Genomic DNA, 25,567 nt, shown 5'->3' with positions numbered 1-25,567 from the left:
TATCGTTTAAAAGTGCCAAAACATAAAAAAAGATGTAAATGAGGTATAACTGTAATCGTACTGACCCGAAGAATAAAACTGCTTTATCCATTTTACCAAACGTGGAATGGTATAAATGCCCCCCCAAAAAGGAATTCATGAATAGCTGGTTTTTGGTCATTCAGCGTCACAAAAATCGGAATAAAAAGCGATCAAAAAATGTCACGTGCCCGAAAATGTTACCAATAAAAACTCGTCCCACAAAAAACAAGACCTCACATGACTCTGTGGACCAAAATATGGAAAAATTATAGTTCTCAAAATGTGGTAACGCAAAAAATATTTTTTGCAATAAAAAGCATCTTTTAGTGTGTGACAGCTGCCAATCATAAAAATCCGCTAAAAAACCCACTATAAAAGTAAATCAAACCCCGCTTCATCACTCCCTTAGTTAGGGAAACATAAAAAAATTAAAAAAATGTATTTATTTCCATTTTCCCATTAGGGTTAGGGTTAGGGCTAGGGTTACGGCTAGGGTTAAGGTTAGGTTTAGGGCTATGGTTAAGGTTAGGGTTAGGGCTAGGGTTAGGGTTGGGATTAGGGTTAAGGGCTAGGGTTAGGCCTGGGGTTAGGGTTGGGGTTAGTGCTAGGGTTAGGGTTGGGATTAGGGTTAGGGTTAGGGCTAGGGAGAGGGCTCGGACTAGGGTTAGGGTTGGGATTAGGGTTAGGGCTAGGGTTAGGGCTAGGGTTAGGGCTAGGGCTAGGGTTAGGTTTAGGGCTAGGGTTAGGGCTAGGGTTAGGGCTAGGGTTAGGGCTAAGGTTGGGGCTAGGGTTAGGGTTGGGGCTAGGGTTAGGGTTGGGGCTAGGGTTAGTGTTGGGGCTAGTGTGGGGCTACAGTTAGGGTTGGGGCTAAAGTTAGGGTTAGGGCTGGGGCTAAAGTTAGGGTTAGGTCTGGGGCTAAAGTTAGAGTTAGGGTTGGGGCTAAAGTTAGAGTTGGGGCTAAAGTTAGGGTTGGGACTAATGTTAGGGTTAGGGTTTGGATTACATTTACGGTGGGGCTTAGGGTTAAGGGTGTGTCAGGGTTAGGGGTGTGGTTAGGGTTATGGTTGGGATTAGCGTTAGGGTGTGATTGGGATAGGGTTTCAGTTAGAATTGGGGGTTTCCACTGTTTAGCCACATCAGGGCTCTCCAAACGCAACATGGCGTCCGATCTCAATTCCAGCCAATTCTGCGTTGAAAAAGTAAAACAGTGGTCCTTCCCTTCTGAGCTCTCCCGTGCGCCCAAACAGGTGTTTACCCCAACATATGGGGTATCAGCATACTCAGGGCAAATTGGACAACAACTATTGGGGTCCAATTTCTTTTATTACCCTTGGGAAAATAAAAACTTGGGGTGCTAAAAAAACACTTTTGTGGGAAAAAAATTAATTTTTATTTTCAGTGTTATAAACTGTAGTGAAACTCTTGGGGGTTCAAAGGTCTCAGAACACATCTAGATAAGTTCCTTGGGGGGTCTAGTTTCTAAAATGGTGTCACTTCTGTGGGGTTTCTACTGTTTAGGTGCATCAGGGGCTTTGCAAAGGCAACGTGACGCCTGCAGACCAGTCCATCTAAGTCTGCATTACAAATGGCGCTCCTTCCCTTCCGAGCTCTACCATGCACCCAAACGGTGTCTTACCCCCACATATAGGGTATCAGCGTACTTAGAACAAATTGGATAACAACTTTTGGGGTCCAATTTCTCCTGTTACCCTTGGGAAAATACAAAACTGGGGGCTAAAATATAATTTTTGTGAAAAAAAGAATTTTTATTTTTACAGCTCTGCATTATAAACTGTAGTGAAACACTTAGGGGTTCAAAGCTGTCAAAACATAGCTAGATAAGTGCCTTAGGGGGTCTACTTTCCAAAATGGTGTGACTTGTTGGGGGTTTCTAAGTTTAGCACATCAGGGGCTCTCCAAACGGAACATGGCATCCCATCTCAATTCCAGTCAATTTTGCATTGAAAAGTCAAACGGCGCTCCTTCCCTTCCGAGCTCTGCCATGCGCCCAAACAGTGGTTCACCCCCACATGTGGGGTATAGGCGTACTCAGAACAAATGGCTCAACAACTTTTGGGTCCAATTTCTTCTCTTACCTTTGGGAAAATAAAAAATTGGGGGCGAAAATATCATATTTGTGAAAAAATATGATTTTTTATTGTTACGGCTCTGCATTATAAACTTCTGTGAAGCACTTGGTGGGTTAAAGTGCTCACCACACATCTAGATAAGTTCCTTAGAGGGTCTACTTTCCAAAATGGTGTCACTTGTGGGGGTTTCAATGTTTAGGCACATCAGGGGCTCTCCAAACGCAACATGGTGTCCCATCTCAATTCCAGTCAATTTTGCATTGAAAAGTCAATCGGCACTCCTTCCCTTCCGAGCTCTGCCATGCGGCCAAACAGTGGTTTACTCCCACATATGGGGTATCAGCGTACTCAGAACAAATTGTACAACAACTTTTGGGGTCCATTTTCTCCTGTTACCCTTGGTAAAATAAAACAAATTGGAGCTGAAATAAATTTTTTGTGAAAAAAGTTAAATGTTCATTTTTTTTAAACATTCCAAAAATTCCTGTAAAACACCTGAAGGGTTAGTAAACTTCTTGAATGTGGTTTGAGCACCTTGAGGGGTGCAGTTTTAAGAATGGTGTCACACTTGGTTATTTTCTATCATATAGACCCCTCAAAATGACTTCAAATGTGATGTGGTCCCTAATAATATTGGTGTTGTAAAAATGAGAAATTGCTGGTCAAATTTTAACCCTTATAACTCCCTAACAAAAAAAATGTTGGTTCCAAAATTGTGCTGATGTAAAGTAGACATGTGGGAAATGTTACTTATCAATTATTTTGTGTGATATATCTCTGTGATTTGAGGGCCTAAAAATTCAAAGTTGGAAAATTGCTAAATTTTCAAAATTTTTGCCAAATATCCTTTTTTTTCCACAAATAAATGGAAGTTATATCGAAGAAATGTTACCACTTTCATGAAGTACAATATGTCACGAAAAAACAATGTCAGAATCGCCAACATCTCAAGATCTATTGAAGCATTCCAGAGTTATAACCTCACAAATGGACAGTGGTCAGAACTGTAAAAATTTGGACCTGTCATTAACGTGCAAACCACCCTTAGGGCTTAAGTGGTTAAAGTTTCAAATTTTTTGTAATATAGAAAAAATTAAAGGGTTTTCCATGACTTTTGACAATACCATATGTAGCCAAACTCAGTTTGGCATGTACTGTTCATATTTCTTATTAGTTCTATCGACTTTAACCGTTTAAGGACCAGGCGAGTTTTCATTTTTGTGCTTTCATTTTTTCCTTCCCTTATTTCAAGAGCCATAACGTTTTTTCTTTTTCTGTCAATATGGCCATGTGAAGGCTTGTTGTTTGCATGACGAGTTGTACTTTGGAATTACTCCATTCATTTTATTATGTGATGTAGTGGAGAATGAGAACATTATTTGAAGTGTGGCAAAATAGCAAAAAATTACAGTAAAAATTACCTAGCAATATGATTCTACAGGTTAGTACAATTACTGAGATCCAAAACATGCATAGATTTTGCTTTATTTAAGTGGTGAAGAAATTCTGAATTTTCTTAAAAAATAACCCAATTGCTTGTGATGGCATTTTTCAAGAGCTGTAACATTTAACCCTCCATCCCAGGCTACGTCCCCCGCCCCATCCTACATCCCAGGCTACATCCCCACCCCACCCTACATCCCATGCTACATCCCCGCCCCAAGCTTTTCATGACAAACTACATCAGCATCAAAGATCTGTTCATATTTGAGAAGATGACCATGGAGCGGCCGATCCCTACTAGACGCAGCTCTGGATACTTCCCGAATGGTCACTCTGCAGAGATCTTGAAAAGCACAACAAATGGAAAAACTAAACATTAGCAAAGTGCAATCCTTTTTCGCCATCTACAGGAGCCCTTGTCCATAAACTGCATGGATTGGAATGGAAGGAGAAGGCTACTGTATTGGCCATCTGCGCTAGTATCAATCGGAAAGGTTAGCAACATACACTGTTTGCAGAATTATTAGGCAAGATGTATTTTAGAGGATTATTTTTATTATTGATCAACAACTATACTCTCAATCAACCCCAAAGAGTCATAAATATCAAAGCTTAATATTTTTGGAAGTTGGAGTGTTTTTTTTTTAGATTTGACTATCTTAGGAGGATATCTGTTTGTGCAGGTAAATATTACTGTGCAGAATTATTAGGCAACTTAATAAAAACCAAACATATTCCCATCTCACTTGTTTATTTTCACCAGGTAAACCAATATAACTGCACAAAATTTAGAAATAAACATTTCTGACATGCAAAAATAACCCCCCCCCAAAATCAGTGACCAATATAGCCATCTTTCTTTATGATGACACTCAACAGCCTTCCATCCATAGATTCTGTCAGTTGCTTGATCTGTTTCCGATCAACATTGCGTGCAGCAGCCACCACAGCCTCCCAGATACTGTTCCAAAAGGTGTACTGTTTTCCCTCCTTGTAGATCTCACATTTTTTGAGAGACCACGGGTTCTCTATGGGGTTCAGATCAGGTGAACAAGGGGGCCATGTCATTATTTTTTCTTCTTTGGGACCTTTACTGGCCAACCACGCTGTGGAGTACTTGGAGGAATGGGATGAAGCATTGTCCTGCATGAAAATCAGGTTTTTCTTGAACGATACCTACTTCTTCCTGAACCACTGCTTGAAGAAGTTGTCTTCCAGAAACTGGCAGTAGGTCTGGGAGTTGAGCTTCACTCTATCCTCAACCCAAAAAGGGCCCATACCAGTACCCTACCCCCACCTTGCTGGCGTCTGAGTCGGAGTGGAGCTCTCTGCCCTTTACTGATCCAGCCTCTGGCCCATCCATCTGGCCCATCAAGAGTCACTCTCATTTCATCAGTCTATAAAACCTTTGAAAAGTCAGTCTTAAGATATTTCTTGGCCCAGTCTTGACATTTTATCTTATGTTTCTTGTTCAAAGGTGGTCATTTTTCAGCCTTCCTTACCTTGGCCATGTCCCTGAGTATTGCACACCTTGTGCTTTTTGTTACTCCAGTAACGTTGCAGCTCTGAAATATGGCAAAACTGGTGGCAAATGGCATCTTGGCAGCTTCACGCTTGATTTTCCTCAATTCAAGGGCAGTTATTTTGCGCCTTTTTTGCCCAAGACGCTTCTTGCGACCCTGTTGGCTATTTGCCATGAAACGCTTGATTGTTCGGTCATCATGCTTCAAAAGTTTAGCAATTTCAAGACTGCTGCATCCCTCTGCAAGATATCTCACAATTTTGGACTTTTCAGAGCCCATCAAATCTCTCTTCTGATCCATTTTGTCAAAGGAAAGGAAGTTGCCTAATAATTAAGCACACCTTATATAGGGTTTTGATGTCATTAGACAACACGCCTCCTCATGATAGAGATGCACATAACCTGATTTACTTAATTGGTAGTTGGCTCTCAAGCCTGAACAGCTTGGAGTAGGACAACATGTATAAAAAGTATCATGTGATCAAAATACAACTTGCCTAATAATTCTGCACACAGTGTATGTGAACGGAAAAAGGCAAATTTAACCAGGCAGAGGGTATTAAACCCACAAAACAAGTTCTCAGGAGCGCAATAAACGGTTCCAGGCATCCTAATTAACGCTACACTTGAAATATGGAGCAAAGGATGGAGCCAAGGACTAAAGGTACCTTCACACATAACGATATCGTTAACGATATCGTTGCTTTTTGTGACGTAGCAACAATATCATTAAGGAAATCGTTATGTGTGACAGCGACCAACGATCAGGCCCCTGCTGGGAGATCGTTGGTCGCTGAACAAAGTCCAGAACTTTATTTCGTCGCTGGATCTCCCGTGGACATCGCTGGATCGGCGTGTGTGACGCCGATCCAGCGATATCTTCACTGGTAACCAGGGTAAACATCGGGTTACTAAGCGCAGGGCCGCGCTTAGTAACCCGATGTTTACCCTGGTTACCAGCGTAAAAGTAAAAAAAACCAAACACTACATACTTACCTACCGCTGTCTGTCCCCGGCGCTGTGCTCTGCACTCCTCCTGTACTGGTTGTGAGCGTCGGTCAGCCGGAAAGCACAGCGGTGACGTCACCGCTCTTCTTTCCGGCCGCTGTGCTCACAGCCAGACCAGAGAAGCAGAGCGCCGGGGACAGACAGCGGTAGGTAAGTATGTAGTGTTTGTTTTTTTTTACTTTTACGCTGGTAACCAGGGTAAACATCGGGTTACTAAGCGCGGCCCTGCGCTTAGTAACCCGATGTTTACCCTGGTTACCGGCATCGTTGGTCGCTGGAGGGCTGTCTGTGTGACAGCCCTCCAGCGACCAAACAGCGACGCTGCAGCGATCCGGATCGTTGTCGGTATCGCTGCAGCGTCGCTTAATGTGAAGGGGCCTTAACTCCAGTTACTGGGGATGTAAGATGCAGTAGACGCATCTCAAGAGCTTAATGGAAACCAATTATCTACAGCTCGCCTTAATTTTCAATATGATTCTACAGGTTAGTACAATTACTGAGATACAAAACATGCATAGATTTTGCTTTATTTAAGTGGTGAAGAAATTCTGAAATTTCTTTAAAAATAACCCAATTGCATGTGATGGCATTTTTCAAGAGCTGTAACATGTAACATTTTTAGAATTTGGAGCTCTGTGAGGGCTTTATTTTTGCATCCAAAGCCGATGGTTCTACAGATATCATTTTAGAGTACATACAATCTTTTGATCTTTTGTGTTGTTGAGGTGTCTGAAAAACTGCAATACTGGCATTTTGATGTTTTTTTCGTTACACTGTTTGCCGATCGGATTTATTTATTTTGTGTTTAGATAGGATGAAATTTTTTGAACACAGTGATACAAAATATGTTTATTTTTTAATTACATTTCTTCATTTTTAATTGGGGCAAAGAAGGCGATTATAACTTTCATGTTCTTTTCATTTTTTTCAGGTTCTTTAAAGCATTGTTTTTTCACTTTTCAATGCATTTATTAGTCCGCTTAGGGGGGTTTATTGTCTGATCACTTCTCCTATACACAGCAATGCCACAGCATTGCCTTAAATAGCAAACATCACGGTCTGCTATGAACACCAGCTTTCACAGGAGTACCATCATGAAAGGCATAGAGGTCTTCAGCAGATCCCTGACTGTCATTACAACCCATTGGTGCCCTCTGATCATGTTATGGGTATGCCAATGAGCAAATTCAACAGTGCGCCCTCCTGCTGGTGCATTGTCAATGCAGCTGTCCCAGATTGACAGCGGCATTTGACAGCTTAAAAGCCGTAGCCTTTGCTCCACACGAGACAGGAGGGATATGATGTCTGATTAAATCAGCCATCATCTGCCAGCAAAAATGTGGGCTTGACTACTTGTTACCCTGTAAGTCATATGTCGTTAAGGGGTTAAACATGAAGAAACTGGAATAACACTAAGAGCAATAAGGTTTTATCCAAGTTACAGTGTGGAGACCAAAGGCAATGGTACTCACCTGGTGTAGCTGTGTGAACCACAACAACAAAAAAGGCTCAAGGTTGCTGCAGATTCACAACTGGAAACAACTGAATTGGGTTGAAATAGTTAATTCTGCGCCACCAGTAAATCAAAGATAGAGGACAAAAGTGGTATTCAGACATGCGGTTTATTAGTCAATGCATTTCAAAGTTACAAACTCATCATCAGTAAGATGTTTGTAACCGAAACACATTGACTAATAAACTGCATATCTGGATACCGCTTTAATCCTCCATCCTTGATCTGCTGGTGGTGCAGAATTAACCCTTTTATTCCAATTCAGTTGTTAAGGGGTTAAAGGTACTTTTTGATTTTCTTTTGAAATGACTATATTTGGGCTAAGATTTTTTTATTTTTTTCCAAACACATAGCACTATTCTAAGACAATCGCAGCTAACAAACAGGAATCGTTAAAAAAAATACAAAAAGTTAACATTTAGCTATTCTTTTAATAGCCTGAGATGGAAACATTTTCTCACCTGTCTCGTCTTGCATTTAGCACTGAAGACTGTCCATTCACTAAGGAATGATGAGTTATTGGTGGTGATGCTTTGGAAGTGGTGGAGGAGGTAGTAGAGGAATTGTTAGTAGTGAGGTCTAGCCCTCCATGTTTAATGCCATTGTCTTCTATACTATGAACTCCAGTCACCTCTTTCCACAATTGCTGTATCTCCGCAGGGCTTAAACCAGCTGTGAGACAAAACAGTGCTTTGTTAATAACATCATGTCGTTTTCACAAGACCCTGAATATTAAGCCTGGACTTGTACAAACAGTAATGAGAATTTTAAATATTAGGCCAAGCAAAACATATTTATTATTTATATCTGCCAATCCATGTGATTATCGCTGTCCATTTTGTGCTTTCCTGAAATACATCAGTCATTGATTCTATCACTTAATGTTGAGTTATTCAAACACTTTGATATCAAGATCTTATCCAAAGGGTAGTTTAACCACAAATAACCTGTTCAATATTTTACCCTATGGGGTAATCTACTGATCACTGTGGGTCCGGTTTACAGACCTCGCATGGCTTATGTTTCTAGGGGTAAATACAGTGGGCTACATAATGTTACATGATGACTGTTTGGATGTAGGAATCCAATGCCAAGTCCACCACAGCAAGAGCCACTAACTGTAGTTCTCTGCTCTGGTTCATTGAACAGAAACTATGATGTCTACATTCCAAAAAAAATGAGCACCTGAACAGATAATGTCCTAAAAGAATGACAATTTAAGCTTGTTATACCAAATTGTTAGCAGATCTTGCACATTTTATTAGGAATCCCTAACAATATTTAGTTTAGGTAGGTAGCCCATCATTCCCAAGAAAATTGCCAATAAGGATTTTAATTGTGATTGTAGAAATTTATGGGTGTAATTAACACAGTGTTAGGAGTCAAGTTCCCATCGCTGCACAGGGTGAATCTCGAACCATGTCCACTGCAGTCTCCCATTCTGCATCAGCCGCAGTGGAGCCTGCTCAGCAGAGACGTCGGTCCCAGCGTCTCACTCAGTCTGGTATTGTACAAAGGGTTACTGCTGCCTTTTCAGGCCCTGCTATTGTACCCTTTACTGGTCTGCAGTAAGCAGGCTTTTCTGGGACTAAGTCTTGCTTTGCACACACTGAGCATGCCCATGGGAGGACCTCTCATTGGAAGCCGAGGGTCACACGCTCAGGCCCTGTAGCAGCTCCCATTGGTCCTCCAGGAAGGTCTTGTAGAGCTGCAACTATAAAATGTTCGCAGACACGCACAGCCATGCGCTAGTGTAAACTATGTATGTGCTCAGCGCCAGTGTGGTCATGTGGGTGCAGTCAGGGACCTGGCTGAAATAAGCCCCTAGAATGCTGGCACCTCAGGTGAGGAGTTTCATGTGTGTGGATTCAGGGCTGGCTAATAGCTATTAGAATTCCGGCTCCACCGGAGAGGAGCTGCGTGTTTGCATTTGACTGCATGACCACTGTCGGCTCTACTAAGTAGCTGTGTTCCCCTGTGAGCTAAACAGGGCACAGCGTTCTCTTTGCTAACGGACTCTGTGAAGTAACAGAGTTTGTTTATACCAATATATTTCACCGCCTTACTTAGCAGTCGGTTCTTTTCTGCACGGTGGATCCCGGGTTACAAACGCACCTAATACTTCTAATAAATATATTCGGTGCGTTCCGCCAACCATAACACACAGCACAGCAAATAGTAATCTTATATATCTGGCTACCTTTACAATGACTATTGATGTTAAATATTTTTTTGGCAAATGAAGACAAGTTTTTAAGAGATCATACCTGTTGGGATTTGCTGGTGCTCCAATATTTAAATTTGGCCAAAAACAAAAATTCATATAAAAAAATTAAGCTTTCAAAAGGAGCACAAGAAAATTTACCTTGTGGTAGGGACTGGACTGGAAGAGCTGATTGGCTGGGTGGGATGGAAATCAGTCCCTGCCGTTGAAGATTAAGCAGATGTTGTTGTTGCTGCAGTTGTTGCATCTGAAGAAGTTGTTGTTGGAAGACAAGCTGTTGGGCCGCTAATTGTTGCTGCTGGGAAATAAGACACAATGGTAATTTTTTGAATAACTGTTTGGGGGACAAAAGCTTACACACATAGAGCATTAATGCCTGGTAATGTTCGTGAAATATGTGCTCACCTGGTGGTGTTGTGTGAAGGCACAACACCTGTTAAGGCACGTAACTGCTGCTGCGGCACCATTGCTGGAGAAGAAAAACTTCTTCCAGATGAATAATTGTAGAGGAGGATGATATCACACTTAATGGGTTGCGGCAAATGTATTCCAATATGTTTTTTATTGTTCAAACACATTTCGGTGCTGGACCAGTGTGTTTATAAAGGTATAAAAGGAGTCAGTCTGGCACCGAAATGCATTGGAACAATAAACAACTATATAGACAGAAGGCTTCTCATTTACCACAGAACAGCCTGTTTAACGTGATATCGTCCTCGTCTACTAATAACAATTTTTTTGACTGTCACATTACTCCCAAATACAATAATTACATTTGCATTCTGGATAAAATTCCTTGCATACCGTGAACACCAAGGTTTGTAATGTAACCAAGAAAAGATGACATACCAAAACCATGCAAGTGGTATTAAATTGATGAAATGCTAAAGCACTTGACTTTTCTGAGGTCATATATCCCTTTTATAGTGAAAATTAATTACATAGCCAATTACCTTTATAAAATGACTTTCTTTCTATCACAAAATAATAACATACACCCAATATAAAGGTAAATGGCAAAGCTAAAATGTTTAGCAGTCGACTAATATTTCAACTCTTTTGTGAAGAGTTTCTATTATATAATGAAAAACAGAATGCAGTATAGTAATTTTGACCTTTTATTACTATTTGTGCTAGTAAAGTTGTATTGTGTGTGTTTTATATTGATTCTGTATAAAAAAACATTTCTGATCCAATTTTATTTTCTTATACAATTGTAAAATTTCTGGATTGTTTTGCTTTATTTATACAGATACTAACCAAAGTGTCTGCACCATATCAAAATAGGGTTGGAGTTCAGACAGGTGTGATTTATAGTCTTCAAGCGATATAATAAATACATTGACATAAGCTAAAAGTAGCACACTACTTTGGCTTTTTGTAACAGGCAGATGTGTCTTTCAAAGTATGCATGTGTAATCCACAGCTGCCCATGAGTGCAGTCTCCGGTGTTCTATTAGTAAATTGGGATGTAGCCTTTATTCCAATAGCCTGTTAGCTCTTTCTTTTCTCTTGTTTGGAATACATTAAACCCACTCTACATTGAAGGGAGAGAATTGCCCTATTATTAGAAAAAGTATAACTTCCAATTTTGTGAGGCATTACAAGACGAACCAGAGTTCTCTAGACTCAAGAGAATATAAGATGGCAGTCACACTTCAGAAAGAGACAAGCTGCTGTAGGAGACCTTTCCTTTTTAGTTTGGGGAAAAGAGAAACTTCTGATGCACTCACTGGAAAACAGACTGCATAATGGAGCAAGTCATGTGGATTGCCCAAAGCCTCAGGAGAAATAAGGGAACAATTTCTATGCTGTAGTTGATGCCTGTCTGAAATTCTATTCACAAATCCAAACAGAAACAAAGCCTCAGGAGGTCAGAACTGTTTCCTGTAGGTTTGCATAATGGGCAGCTTAAAGACAATGTCTACAATACCTGCTGATCAATTTAACTACTTCAACATGTTATATTTGCATTATGTTTATATTCGATGCATTCTGCCGACAAGTGCAGGGTAGGCCTGAGAAGCCGGCTTGTCAGCTTGATTTATGAGCATATCAAACTGTAACTTTCTATTCGCCAGTCCAAATCTCCAGTAGCAGTTCATTAATCAGGGGCCCGTGACTTTGAAATTTATGCTCAACCATTTTTGAACAATAAGCCAACTTTGCATGCTTCTTGAACTGTATCAAAAAAGAAAAAAAAAATACATTTGTTGTATTTCATCAGTTTTCTAGTAGAGTGCTATGCTTTTCATTTTTATGCCTAAACGTGTAAAAGTATGTAACAGAATAAACTAAGAAGATATTCTTATCTATTTATTAGTTTTATGGATCATGATATTTTCCAATACAAATGGAAACATTATTTAAGCCAAGCCATCTTTTTAGTAAGTTTAGTTTTGTATATAGGCTAGGGTCACATTGCGTTAGTGCAATCCGTTTAGCGCTAGCGCTAGCGGATTGCGCTAACGCAATGTTTTCTATGGGGCTGCGGTCGGGGTCGCGGTAACGTCCCCGCTCTCGCAGATCCCCGATCTGCGAGAGCGGGGAACGGACCGCGGGCGCGCCTCGGACGCTGCAAGCAGCGTCCGCGGCGCGCCAGGAATCCCCGGCGCGTCGCTAGCGCGTGCCGAACATGGCACGCGCTAGTGAAGCGCGTTCCCATTAGCGTGAATGGGCGCGTTAACGGCCGCGTTGCACGGCGTTAATTTCGCCGTGCAACGCTGTCCGTTTAACGCGGTCCCATAACGCAATGGGAACCCAGCCTTAGGCTCTGTTCACATTGCCATCATGGCTTCTCTTGACCATTCAGAGCATGTGATAATATTGCATACAGCGAGACAAAACACTGGCTGAGTGGTTGGTTTTGTTGCTTTGCAGCATTGTGGTATTGGTGTTTACTGGGTTGCATGGGGAGTGGGGACATAAATTGGTCTTGAGTAGAGATGAGCGGTGTTCGAGTCGTACTGTTCACCAATTTCAAATTCGAGCTGTTTTGGGCGGTGTTCGAGTCGTTTGACGAACTCGAACAGTTTGCTTAAAATTCGTCTGTTCGAGTTTCTGTTCGATAACTGTTCGTTCACCAAAAGCCTAACTAGATTTGCACATTAAAACTGTTTATCATTGTTAATAGACTGTTTCAGTGTATAGTGGGCGGGGGGCGGGGGATATATCTGCTCTGAAATAATGCCGATCTCCATTTTTTTCTTTCCCGCATTTACAGTGGGGCGGTGCAGTCTCTCAGTCTATTAGCAGAAAAAAGAGAAAAAGAGCCACTCCAAAAACACTGCACACCACAATATATAATCAAAAATATCACAAGGCAAACTTTATTGATACATAAAAACATTTAAAATCAACAATGAAAACACCAAAAATCCCCACAATGATCCATAAAGTAATAGTTAGCCAGGCAGAGGCATGTATACTATGAAGAATGCATATAATGGTAAGACAATATCGTAACCATATATAGAATGCAACAAATAAAGGTAGCCCCGTATGGCAATGCATCCTATATACACACAAACTGATGCCGTCAAGGAACAAACCTAATATCAAGGTGAAAACAAAGGCTACCGAAACTAATCAGTACCTGAAGTAGTATGGCCACCTATCTGGGACAGTGCCAGGTAAAGGTAAGAACACAGATACGGATATACACAGCGCTCCAACGCATGGAACTGCAATGCCCATGAACCCAGGGCAAATAGCCAAGTACCAGGTCCAACCGTATGGGGCAATAAAGTCCGAGCCGTGAGAAGACAGACAGCGGGGAGGCTAGGATCAGAGTGGGGACAGACCCCACGCGTATCGCCGTCACAAGGACGGCTTCGTCAGGGGAAGGGTGATGTGCACATCATCAAAGCCAGTTTAAATACCTTCATATCAGGTCAGGACATGAGCGCAACACGCCGAGGGCCGGAACCGGAAATGACGCGTATGAGGGCGGAAAGGAATGTACGGCAGACGTCTCTGCCAGAAGTACACAATGCGCATGCGCCCGAGCATTACAGCGCAGCGTATTGTGTGTAATGTACCGTGAATGTGTAGGGAGGGGGCAGGCACCTAATAATAACAGGGAAAAAGACCCATTGTAGTGAAATAATACCGGACATAAATAAAACGAACATAAAGGCTATAATCACACACAAATATGAGTAACAAACAAGAAAACATAAATGAAAATAACAGCAAACACAAAAGGGATATGGTAAAACTATGAAACATAAAAGAAAGGGTAAGACAACAAAAATAATAAACAATGAGTGCCACAGATGAACAAGCACTATAAGACTACACAAAAAAAAAAAAAAAATATTATATATATTAAAAACAAAAATATAAATATAGTCTGTACATGGACACCGAACCAATTGCAAAAAAACAGAAGTTTATTGGAAAGAAAGACAAAAATGACTGAGGGACAAGGACAAATTGCACACAGACAACAAATAAGACTGTACCAAACAAGGTATCTAAAATTAGACTTGCAAACACCCTGATTAATTATGTAGAGAAAATTTTTGTGTATGTCCGGACAATATACAGCAGTTTTGAGATTAGAACTATCTAGTTTGCCTTTTGTTTTCTTCCCCTCTTCTCTTGGGGTTTAACATCAAGTTCTTTAGCTTGGAAGATGGTCCGAATAAATTTGGATGTTTGTAGATCTGCGCTTTGTATTTCACATTCATTGGTGCACATTATGGTTGGTACATCTGTTGGATTTCATGTGTCTATGCCTGTCTTATCTATTTTTTGCTAGCTCAGTGTGAGGGCCAGATGTACTGAATTATGGGACAGGGGTGGCCTGTAGTACGTACCTATATTTTGCGGATGGTATTTCCAACTGGATTTTGTCCACTCATCTTCTATATAGGCTCATTAACTATGAGAGATATTGGCGCCCTCTCTGTGGATATTATGAATTTTTGTTGCCACTAGGATCCTTTTGGTTCAATTAATGGTCCATCCTCTCTCTGTTTTAGTGTGGCGCCTGTATATAGTGTACTTATATTGGTGGCCATCTTCCTTGGGTCATTTAACACCATTATTGGGTCTTGCATTCCCTTTACTTCTGCTCTCTTGTACTTATACTACAGACTTCAGCCTTGTCTATTTAGTTGTAATTTTTCCTGGGGCCATCTTTATGTCTTCTGTGGCTAAAATTTTCTCTACATAATTAATCAGGGTGTTTGCAAGTCTAATTTTAGATACCTTGTTTGGTACAGTCTTATTTGTTGTCTGTGTGCAATTTGTCCTTGTCCCTCAGTCATTTTTGTCTTTCTTTCCAATAAACTTCTGTTTTTTGCAATTGGTTCGGTGTCCATGTACAGACTATATTTATATTTTTGTTTTTAATATATATAATAATTTTTTTTTTTTTTTTGTGTAGTCTTATAGTGTTTGTTCATCTGTGGCACTCATTGTTTATTATTTTTGTTGTCTTACCCTTTCTTTTATGTTTCATAGTTTTACCATATCCCTTTTGTGTTTGCTGTTATTTTCATTTATGGTTTCTTGTTTGTTACTCATATTTGTGTGTGATTATAGCCTTTATGTTCGTTTTATTTATGTCCGGTATTATTTCACTACAATGGGTCTTTTTCCCTGTTATTATTAGGTGCCTGCCCCCTCCCTACACATTCACGGTACATTACACACAATACGCTGCGCTGTAATGCTCGGGCGCATGCGCATTGTGTACTTCTGGCAGAGACGTCTGCCGTACATTCCTTTCCGCCCTCATACGCGTCATTTCCGGTTCCGGCCCTCGGCGTGTTGCGCTCATGTCCTGACCTGATATGAAGGTATTTAAACTGGCTTTGATGATGTGCACATCACCCTTCCCCTGACGAAGCCGTCCTTGTGACGGCGATACGCGTGGGGTCTGTCCCCACTCTGATCCTAGCCTCCCCGCTGTCTGCCTTCTCACGGCTCGGACTTTATTGCTCCATACGGCTGGACCTGGTACTTGGCTATTTGCCCTGGGTTCATGGGCATTGCAGTTCCATGCGTTGGAGCGCTGTGTATATCCGTATCTGTGTTCTTACCTTTACCTGGCGCTGTCCCAGATAGGTGGCCATACTACTTCAGGTACTGATTAGTTTCGGTAGCCTTTGTTTTCACCTTGATATTAGGTTTGTTCCTTGACGGCATCAGTTTGTGTATATATAGGAGGCATTGCCATACGGGGCTACCTTTATTTGTTGCATTCTATATATGGTTACGATATTGTCTTACCATTATATGCATTCTTCATAGTATACATGCCTCTGCCTGGCTAACTATTACTTTATGGATCATTGTGGGGATTTTTGGTGTTTTCATTGTTGATTTTAAATGTTTTTATGTATCAATAAAGTTTGCCTTGTGATATTTTTGATTATATATTGTGGTGTGCAGTGTTTTTGGAGTGGCTCTTTTTCTCTTTTTTGTGGTCATTATATTATACCACTCCTCTGCACCCCTTTTTACTCCATATAATATTCGGTAGTGCGCTGGTATCTTTCTCGTTTCAGTCTATTAGCAGTGCGCACACACACAGCAATGTGCATGTGATGCACACAAGCAAGGGCATGTGTCATTGGCTGTGTATGTCACATGTCCCTGCCCTATAAGAACCAGCCATTTGCCCCGTCGCCACCATTTCCTCACTGCTGCAGCTTAGTGTTAGACCGCACCGCTGCTGCTGTGGGTGCTATACAGACTAAGGCTGCCGTCACACTAGCAGTATTTGGTCAGTATTTTACATCAGTATTTGTAAGCCAAAACCAGGAGTGGAACATATAGGGGAAAAGTATAATAGAAACATATGCACCACTTCTGCATTTATCACCCACTCCTGGTTTTGGCTGAGAAATACTGATGTAAAATACTGACCAAATACTGCTAGTGTGACGGCAGCCTAAGAGTGTTTTTTGGAGCGAATTTTCAGAGAGATAGGTTTAGGGAGTCGGGAGGAGATGGGACTAGTTGTAATATCAGCCCTTTTCAGGGTAGGTTACAGCAGTTCATAGCACTGTTTGCCAGGCAGGTCTGTGCCAGTGCTGTGCAAGTGTTTGTCACAGCATTTGGTGTAATCTAGCTCAGCCAATCATTTTGGGCTAGTAGCATTGTCTGATGTCATCTGAGTAGCCCGCCTGTGAAGCTAGCTACACGCCTGTTTATCTCTAATTTTGCTGCATCTAATCCAGTTAATAGTTTGGGGCCTAGTAGCAATGTCTGCACGTCAGCAGAGTAGCCCGCCTGTGAAACTAACTATACCGCCTGTGTATCTAACTTCTATTTTGTATCGGCATCTAGCCCAGGAAATCCTTTTGGGTCTAGTAGAATTTGGTGCTACTCAGCAACGTACCCCATCCATGAAGCAAGCTACACCGCCTGTTTACCTAACTACAATTTTGTAACAGCATCTAGCCCAGGAAATCCTTTTGGGCCTAGTAGAATTTGGTGCTACTTAGCAGCGTACCCCACCCATGAAGCAAGCTACACCGCCTGTTTACCTAACTACTATTTTGTAACGACATCTAGCCCAGGAAATCCTTTTGGGCCTAGTAGAATTTGGTGCTACTCAGCAGCGTACCCCACCCATGAAGCAAGCTACACCGCCTGTTTACCTAAGTACTATTTTGTAACGGCATCTAGCCCAGGAAATCCTTTTGGGCCTAGTAGCAATTTCTGCTACTCAGCAGAGTACCCCACCCATGAAGCAAGCTACACCGACTTCTTTCTTTCTCAATCTAACCCCTCTGCTCTGGGATGTCCACTCTCCCTCCAGCTCTCTCCTTCTCACAGGTGGACTACCGCGTGTTTTCACACTGTGGCGAATCTTTTGGGCCCAGGCATAAGAAGTCAAGGTAATGGATAATATGTGCCGCCTTACAAATGTCCATGACGACACATTTGAGGAAGCAACTAAACGCCTCAAATAGTGAGCAGGATATGGAGCACCCCATGGGCAAACAGCGATCTATGTATTATGCTCCTTCACAGAAGCAGCCCAATGGGAGTAAACTATTCGGAGGCAAAGGTAGTAACCGGAACGCCCCCTCAATGTCTGTTTTGGCCATTAGGGTGCCCATTACCAACTTCTTGACCCACCTGATTGCCTCGTCAAAGGAACTACAGTACATAGTACTGTACTTGGTTCCGCTTCGATGTTGTCGTTTTACTGACCTGCCCCTTGCATATGACAAATGGTGGATTAGTCTGAATGTATTGGGTTCATTTTTTGGCACAACTCCCAACGGGGGTACCACTACGTCTTCTAAGGAAAGTGTTCTGAATGGACCCACCGCCATTCTACCTAAAGATATTTATTTTTTTATTTTTTTTGTCAAGACGTCTGGGTGTTGGTAGAGTGATTTTAGATTTTTACCCCAGCCTTTCTTGATTTTAGAAGGGCATGACATGCCTATATCTGTGTCTCCTCCTCCTTTTACTCCTCCACCTCTTTTCTTTTCGCATGACTATATGTAGTTGTGACTTTTCCATGTGCTTGTTGTGTCTTCTGAGCAGTTTGTCAGCTTTTGGACACCTTTTAAGATGTTTTCTGTGTGTTTTCTATGTGTTTGTATGTGTTTGTGTTTGCCTGCCATTGGTTTCAATGGGGTTTGACGGTGTTCGTCGAAAGTTCGACGAACATTCGTCGAACACGTCCCTGTTCGACGAACCGAACCGAACCCGAACACTAATGAGTTGGCTCAACACTAGTCTTGAGTGGTTAAGTCCTTATTCACACTGCAGTGCATGTAGAGTTCCATCTGAATTATCCTATATATGAGATTCAGACAAACCCCCACAAGTAGAGATGAGCGAAACGGGTCGAAATTTTTCAAAAGTCGCCGACTTTTGGCAAGGTCGGGTTTCATGAAACCCGACCCGACCCCAGTGTGGGGTCGGCCATGAAGTCGGCGATCTTTTGAATCTAGAATCGGAATTCCGATACCGATTCCCGATATGTTTATATCGGGAATTGGTATTGAAATTCAGATTTAAGTGTAAAATAAAGAATAAAAATAAAAAATATCGCAATACTTACCCTCTGACGCGCCCTGGTACTAACCGGGAACCTTCCTTCCTTAGAATCAGCCTTCCAGGACCTTGCGGTGACGTCGCGGTGACGTCGCGGCTTGTGATTGGCCGCGCGGCCGCCCATGTGACCGCTCACGCGACCAATCACAAGCCGCGACGTCACCGCGACGTCACCGAAGGTCCTGGAAGGGCTGATTCTTAGGAAGGAAGGCTGCTGCAAAGAAGCAGGGCGCGTCCGAGGGTGAGTATATACCTAATACACTAAAATATGGATCGCAGGGCCTGAAGGAGAGTTTCCGCTCCTTCAGACCCTGGGAACCATGGAAACCCAATGCATTGCATTGGGTTTCAAGTTTCGGCCGACCCCGACCACGACTTTTTTATAGGATCGGCCGATTTCACACGACCCGACTTTTGAAAAAGTCGGGTTTCATGAAACCCGACCCGATCCGATAAAAGTAAAGGTCGCTCAACCCTACCCACAAGGCCATAGACTGCAATGACATGAATGGTGAAATCTGTTAATGCTTTTGTCTGTAATTTCAAATGGGCACAGAAACATAGCAGATTATATAGATGGACACTTTAAGAGCAAACACAAATAGAGTTAATTTGAACTCTGTTTATGTCATTGTAGCTTATAGCCCGCTTGGCTTTTCATCTGAATTTCCATTTTTAGGGGAATTAAAGTGGAACGCCTAAACATACTACAGAAATGCAGTGAGAAGTAGGCCTTAAAAATGTAAACTAAGTAATATGACTAATATACTTTTTTTAAAAAAAACTCACTGTTTTCCGAATCCATCAGATGGTTCCAGTGCGGATTCTCATTATTTTCCAAAGTAGCAAGAGCGTCTATTGACATGTTTTGTTGACTTCATGATGGGACTAGATGTTATCGGGCATTTACGCTGCAAGGTAATCTTGTATTCTAAAAAATGCTAGTTTCATAATTATATTCTCATGTAAACTTGTTCATTGTGGGAAATGATCTTTTGTGCAGCACAAAAGATCATTGTTCTCAGCTGTGCATCGTCCTGTGTAAACAGGACTCGCATTGCCAAAAACCACAGCAGACTATGCACATTGAGTGATCAAAGATAGATCACTCAGTGCGCAAAATTTTTCTTTGATCTGCCTGTGTAAACATTAATTTAAACAACCACGGATAGGTAAAATTTTACCTATTGGCAGTCGATCCGTGTAAATCAACCTTAACTCCATAGTGACAAGCCAATTTTGACCTTAATGACCAAGCCAATTTTTACAATTCTGACCACTGTCACGTTCTAGCTCTGGAACGCTTTAACGGATTTCATTGATTATGAGATTGTTTTTTGTGACATATTGTATTTCATGTTGCTGGTAAAAGTTCTTCAATATGATTTGCGTTTACGTATGAAAAAAACAAAATTTGGCAAAAATTTTAAAAATTTAGCAATTTTCACATTTTTAATTTTTGTGCCCAAGCGTCGTGTCACACAAAATGGTTAATGAATAATATTTCCCACATGTCATCTTTACATCAGCACAAGTTTGGAAACATATTTTTTTTTGTTAGGACGTTATAAGGGTTAAAAGTTGATCATTAATTTCTCATTTTTCCAATAAAATTGACAAAACCATTTTTTTTAGGGACCACCTCATATTTGAAGTCATTTTGGGGGGGTCAATAGGACAGAAAATACTCAAAAGTGACACCATTCTAAAAACTGCACCCCTCAAGGTGTGCAAAACCACATTAAAGAACTTTATTAACCTTGCAGGTGCCTCACGAGAACTAAAGCATTGTGGAAGGAAAAATTAACATTTAACTTTTTCACAAAAAAATTATTTTAGATGCAAACTTTTTTATTTTCACAACGGTATCAGGAGATAATGGACCACAAAATTTGCTTGTGTAATTTCTCCTGAGTACGCCGATACCCTGTATATTGGGGAAAGCCACTGTTTGTGTGCATGGCAGAGCTCAGAAGAGAGGGAGCACCGTTTGACTTTTTGAATGCTAAATTGGCTGTTATTGATTGTGGGCACCATGTCACATTTGAAGGCCCCCTGATGTGCCTTAAAGTGAAAACCCCCAATTCTAACTCCAACCCTAACACAACCCTAACCTCAACCCTAACTCTAACCCCAACACCACCCTAACCACAACACCACAACCATAACCCCAACACCACCACCATAACCCCAACACAACCGTAACACTAACCATAATCCCAACACAACTTTAACCTTAACACAACCCTAACCATAGTCCCAACCCTAACCCTAGCCCCAACCCTAACTGCAAAGAATGGAAAAAATACAATTTTTAAATTTTACTATTTTGATCTAACTAAAGGGCTGACAAAGGGGGTTAGATTTACTACTTTTTCTATTTTGATCACTGTGATAGGGTCTATCGCAGTGATCAAAATGACTCAATAGGAAAAATCTATTGTTGAGTACCAGCAGGCTGATCTCGACAGGCACACTGGGAATACGCCTACCATTTTCTTCCAGGAAGATGATGTGGAGGGCCTGGGGATGGAGCAGGAGGATTCAGGGATGGCAGAGGTATCAGGGAGGTTTGGGGGACCCCATCTCTCTCTCCTCTGATATGCTCGATCATATCAGAGGAGAGAGAAATGAATGTAATATCTGATTTTGTTGTGATCACCGTTATTAGGTGAATAGCAGAGATCACGTGACAGGGTATGGTAAAAACCAACACGAACCATGTTCTCTGGGGTCTCAGCTACCCCAGGTAGCTGAGACCCCTAAGATTTTCCAATGCAGTCGGGCACTGTACTCTTATTTATTTATTTTTTTTATGATATTAAAAAGTGGCGCTGAGGAATAAGTACCTTAAATGCCACTAAGTTCCCTAACTGCCACCGTTAAAAGACGTATCAGCGGTCGTTCAGGGGTTAAGTCTTAATTAAGCCAATCATCATGTCTGTCATGGTTGATAGAGAGATGGAGAAAAGGAGCTGGTTCAGATAGTGAATGGAATCTGAAATCCATTTTCACATCTCCTACAAAGAGAAAAAAGGGAGAAAACTCACTGCTTGTGTTGGAAGGTCATGAGATGCTACAAGAACCATGTTAAGAGGGTAAGAAATTGGACCAACTATTCGGTTTAGCAATTTGTAATTATTTTTTTAGTCAATTAATTCAATCTGCATTAGCAAACTCCCTCAAAACTGATTACTTTTATAAGTTATTGACAAACCATCCAAATCTGTTTAATAACAATATCTGCACAAAGTCATTTGTCTATTCACTTTAATATCTGCATAGGTTTTCATTAACTACCCTAATATCCTCCAATACTTCAAAAATATAATGGTATGCTTCTTTTTTCCTTTGAATTTGCTCAATAATCTTTGTAAAGTGCTACAGAATATGTTATTTTTCTTTTGCTTCAGGCAATAAAAGGAATAAAAATCTCCAGAGGATTTTTAGTTCCATCATATTTATGCTTGTTTGAGAAGTTCACACCATCGTCTAGAAAATTACATGTAATGTACGTTAATTTTGTGTGGTTATCTCAAAAGGATTTTGCTGTATTGTTTGTTTGGGCAAGAGTTAAATGGGCTTTCCCACAATAGAGATTTATCACCTATCAACAGGAGAGGTGAAAATGTCTAGTCACCTTAGGGCCCCACAACTGAAATCCCCACTGATTACTGTATAACTTGGGTTCCCAGTTGCTTCTCACCACTGATTCTACATATAAAGTGTATGGGACATACTAAAACAACTGATGTATTTTGTGGTGCAACACCTTTTAAAAAAACATTATTCATGTTAACATTGATCGGGTTTGGTAGTTGTTTCTGGTATTTTGTAGGCAAGAAAACTCTGCTCTCTGCAAACTTTTTTAAATATATCACAAAGCCACATTAAATCCTAAGCCAAGTCCATTAGCTAATTTTGGTTTTAATTTTTCACTTTCATCAAACATATGAACAAACCTCTTTTGCTTGCTTTCCTGGGTGTGGTGGGGTTTGCTGTTGCTGCTGTTGTTGCTGTTGCTGCTGCTGCTGTTGTTGCTGCTGCTGTTGTTGCTGTTGCTGCTGCTGTTGCTGTTGCTGTTGTTGCTGCTGCTGTTGCTGCTGCTGTTGTTGCTGCTGCTGCAAAAGCTGAAGATGTAACTGTTCTTGCTGTTTCTTGTAAAACTCTTGTAGTTGTTGCTGAATAAACCATTTTGACTTTAATAAATAAAGGCAAAAGTTTCATATATTACAAATTACCTAAGCTTCACTACTCTGGACTGTGATTCAAAGCTCTGTATTGAAAAAAAACTGCCATACTGACCTTTTCTAAGAAATGTAAAATCTCTGTTTAAGAACTAGCAATTGAATAGAACCTATTACCTTAAATATGTCTATTATATATTTTATATATTATCTAAACATGTTTATATACACCATTGTCTTGCTAATTAACAAGGGTCATCAAAAGGTCAAAAGACGTTTAACTTTATTTTAATTTGTCAAACCAACAAACCCCAAAATAGAATATATAATATAAATAAAAAATATAGACTTTGTGACTTCTTATTTCTTATTCCATTTGGGGTTTGATGGATTGACAAACTAAAATAAATTATATTTATATATATATTTTTTTTTTCTTATTTTTGCCAATATTATTTTGGCAGCATAGCAGAAACACTACTTCTATCTCAGTATTAGCTGCATATTAGACTCTGTTTGAAATTTTGCTTTTATTGATGAGGTTCTGTTCTTGTTTACCAATAAAAAAATTGCATTGCCCGCAGCACTATGCTTACAGCAAAAAATATTGGAGTCCTGACAGAACACTGATAGATCCCTAAAAAAATCATAAAGATTTGTTGAAATCTGTTTAAAACAGGATACTACATACTCTCAAAAGTCAGTTCTGAGCAAAAGCTACAATGCTAGTGTGGACAGAGCCTCAGTATAAGTTACAGAAGTAAAAAAAAGAAATGCATTTTAAAAGGAAATTGTCATGTCCAAAAACGCTATTCACCTGAATGGAGTTTTAATCTGGAGGTAAATAGCTTTAAAATCATGTTAAGCTGCCAGATAAGAACAGCGACTACATGATAAAATTAAATTATATTCATCAGCCCCAGCTGATTGCTTACATCTAATTGTAGCAGTAGTACAGGGTGATGTTAAAGGGAACCTGTCAGCAGGGTTGTGTATAGTGACCTACACACACTGTCAGGTCGGCGCCGTTATACTGAATGAAATGACACCTTGGTTGATGAAATCCGTCTTGTGGCTGTTTCTTAAAGTTAATTTTTAGTTTTGTGTGAATGATATGCTCAAGTGCTAAGGGGGTTCATGTATGAGGTGCTCTGATTATATATTCTTAATGCAGACTTGCTGACAGGTCACAGATCCCTCACTGAACTGCCCCCTAGTTTACATAATGAATACCACCACATTCTGAATAATAAAAAAAAAAAAGCTTCTGCAGGCAGGTGCCGGCCATGGGACCTGCGTTGCAGCATAGTTGCATGGTTAATGTGCACTTAATACCTTTTGCAGATTTAATTGAATGAGGAAAAAAAAAGTCATTTTGAAAATGGGTCCAGCTGCGCCTGCGCAATAGCAGCTATCGGTTTGTATAGAGATCCGATAGCTGCTGTTGCACAGATGCCAGATGCTGGAGCTGAAGCTGGAGAAGAAAAAAAGTGTTCTCAACCAAGATGGCACCGCCCGTGCATGCACAACAGCAGCTGTTGGTGATCTCCTAGAGCAGCTACTGCGCAGACGGTGCCATCTTTGTGGAAAAATTTTGTGTTTTTCTTCTCCAGCAAGACTACACCGCCAGCATCTGCGCAACAGCAGCTATCGGATCTCTATACAAACCGATAGCTGCTACTGCGCAGGAGTGGTTGGTGCCATTTTCAAAATGACTTTTTTTTTCTTGCTCAAGTAAATCTGCAAAAGGTATTAAGTGCACATTAACCATGTGATTATGCTGCAGCACAGGTGCCACGGCCGGCACCTGCCTGCAGAAGCGTTTTTTTCTTTTTATTCAGTATGTTAGGTATTCATTATGCAAACTAGGGGGCGGGTCAGTGAGGGATCAGGGACCTGTCAGCAGTCTGAATTATGAATATATAATCAGAGCACCACATACCGCAGCCCCGCTTTAGGGCACGAGAATCTCATTAACACAAAACATAAAATAAAGATTAAAGGTACCTTCACACATAACGATATTGTTAACGATATCGTTGCTTTTTGTGATGTAGCAACGATATCGTTAAGGAAATCGTTCTGTGTGACAGCGACCAACGATCAGGCCCCTGCTGGGAGATCGTTGGTCGCTGAGGAAAGTCCAGAACTTTATTTCGTCGCTGGACTTCCCGCTGACATCGCTGGATTGGCGTGTGTGACACCGATCCAGCGATGTCTTCACTGGTAACCAGTACAGGAGGAGTGCAGAGAAGCAGAGCGCCGGGGACAGACAGCGGTAGGTAAGTATGTAGTGTTTGTTTGTTTTACTTTTACGCTGGTAACCAGGGTAAACATCGGGTTACTAAGCGCGGCCCTGCGCTTAGTAACCCGATGTTTACCCTGGTTACCCGGGGACCTCGGGATCGTTGGTCGCTGGAGAGCGGTCTGTGTGACAGCTCTCCAGCGACCAAACAGCGATGCTGCAGCGATCGACATCGTTGTCGGTATCGCTGCAGCGTCGCTGAGTGTGAAGGTACCTTA

The 25,567-nt window shown here is 41.1% G+C and overlaps 1 protein-coding gene across 12 annotated transcripts in view; it reads right to left on the bottom strand.

The window, feature by feature from the left end:
* The window catches only part of FOXP2 (forkhead box P2), a 476,937-nt gene that overhangs the window by 169,470 nt on the left and 281,900 nt on the right, over positions 1-25,567 (bottom strand). For 3 of the 12 annotated variants that reach the window (XM_069764826.1, XM_069764825.1, XM_069764819.1), the window contains exons 5-7: positions 22,820-23,038; positions 9,963-10,119; positions 8,059-8,269 (exon numbers count right to left, since the gene is read on the bottom strand). In XM_069764826.1, the coding sequence (XP_069620927.1) occupies positions 8,059-8,269; positions 9,963-10,119; positions 22,820-23,038 (587 nt within the window). Of the gene's footprint in view, positions 1-8,058; positions 8,270-9,962; positions 10,120-22,819; positions 23,057-25,567 lie in introns of all 12 variants that reach the window. The other 9 variants (XM_069764821.1, XM_069764818.1, XM_069764823.1 and 6 more) reach the window with 4 other exon arrangements.

This window comes from Ranitomeya imitator, chromosome 4, assembly GCF_032444005.1.
Source record: "Ranitomeya imitator isolate aRanImi1 chromosome 4, aRanImi1.pri, whole genome shotgun sequence".
Taxonomy (NCBI): Eukaryota; Metazoa; Chordata; class Amphibia; order Anura; family Dendrobatidae; genus Ranitomeya; species Ranitomeya imitator.
This window is presented reverse-complemented; position numbering and strand designations above follow the sequence as displayed.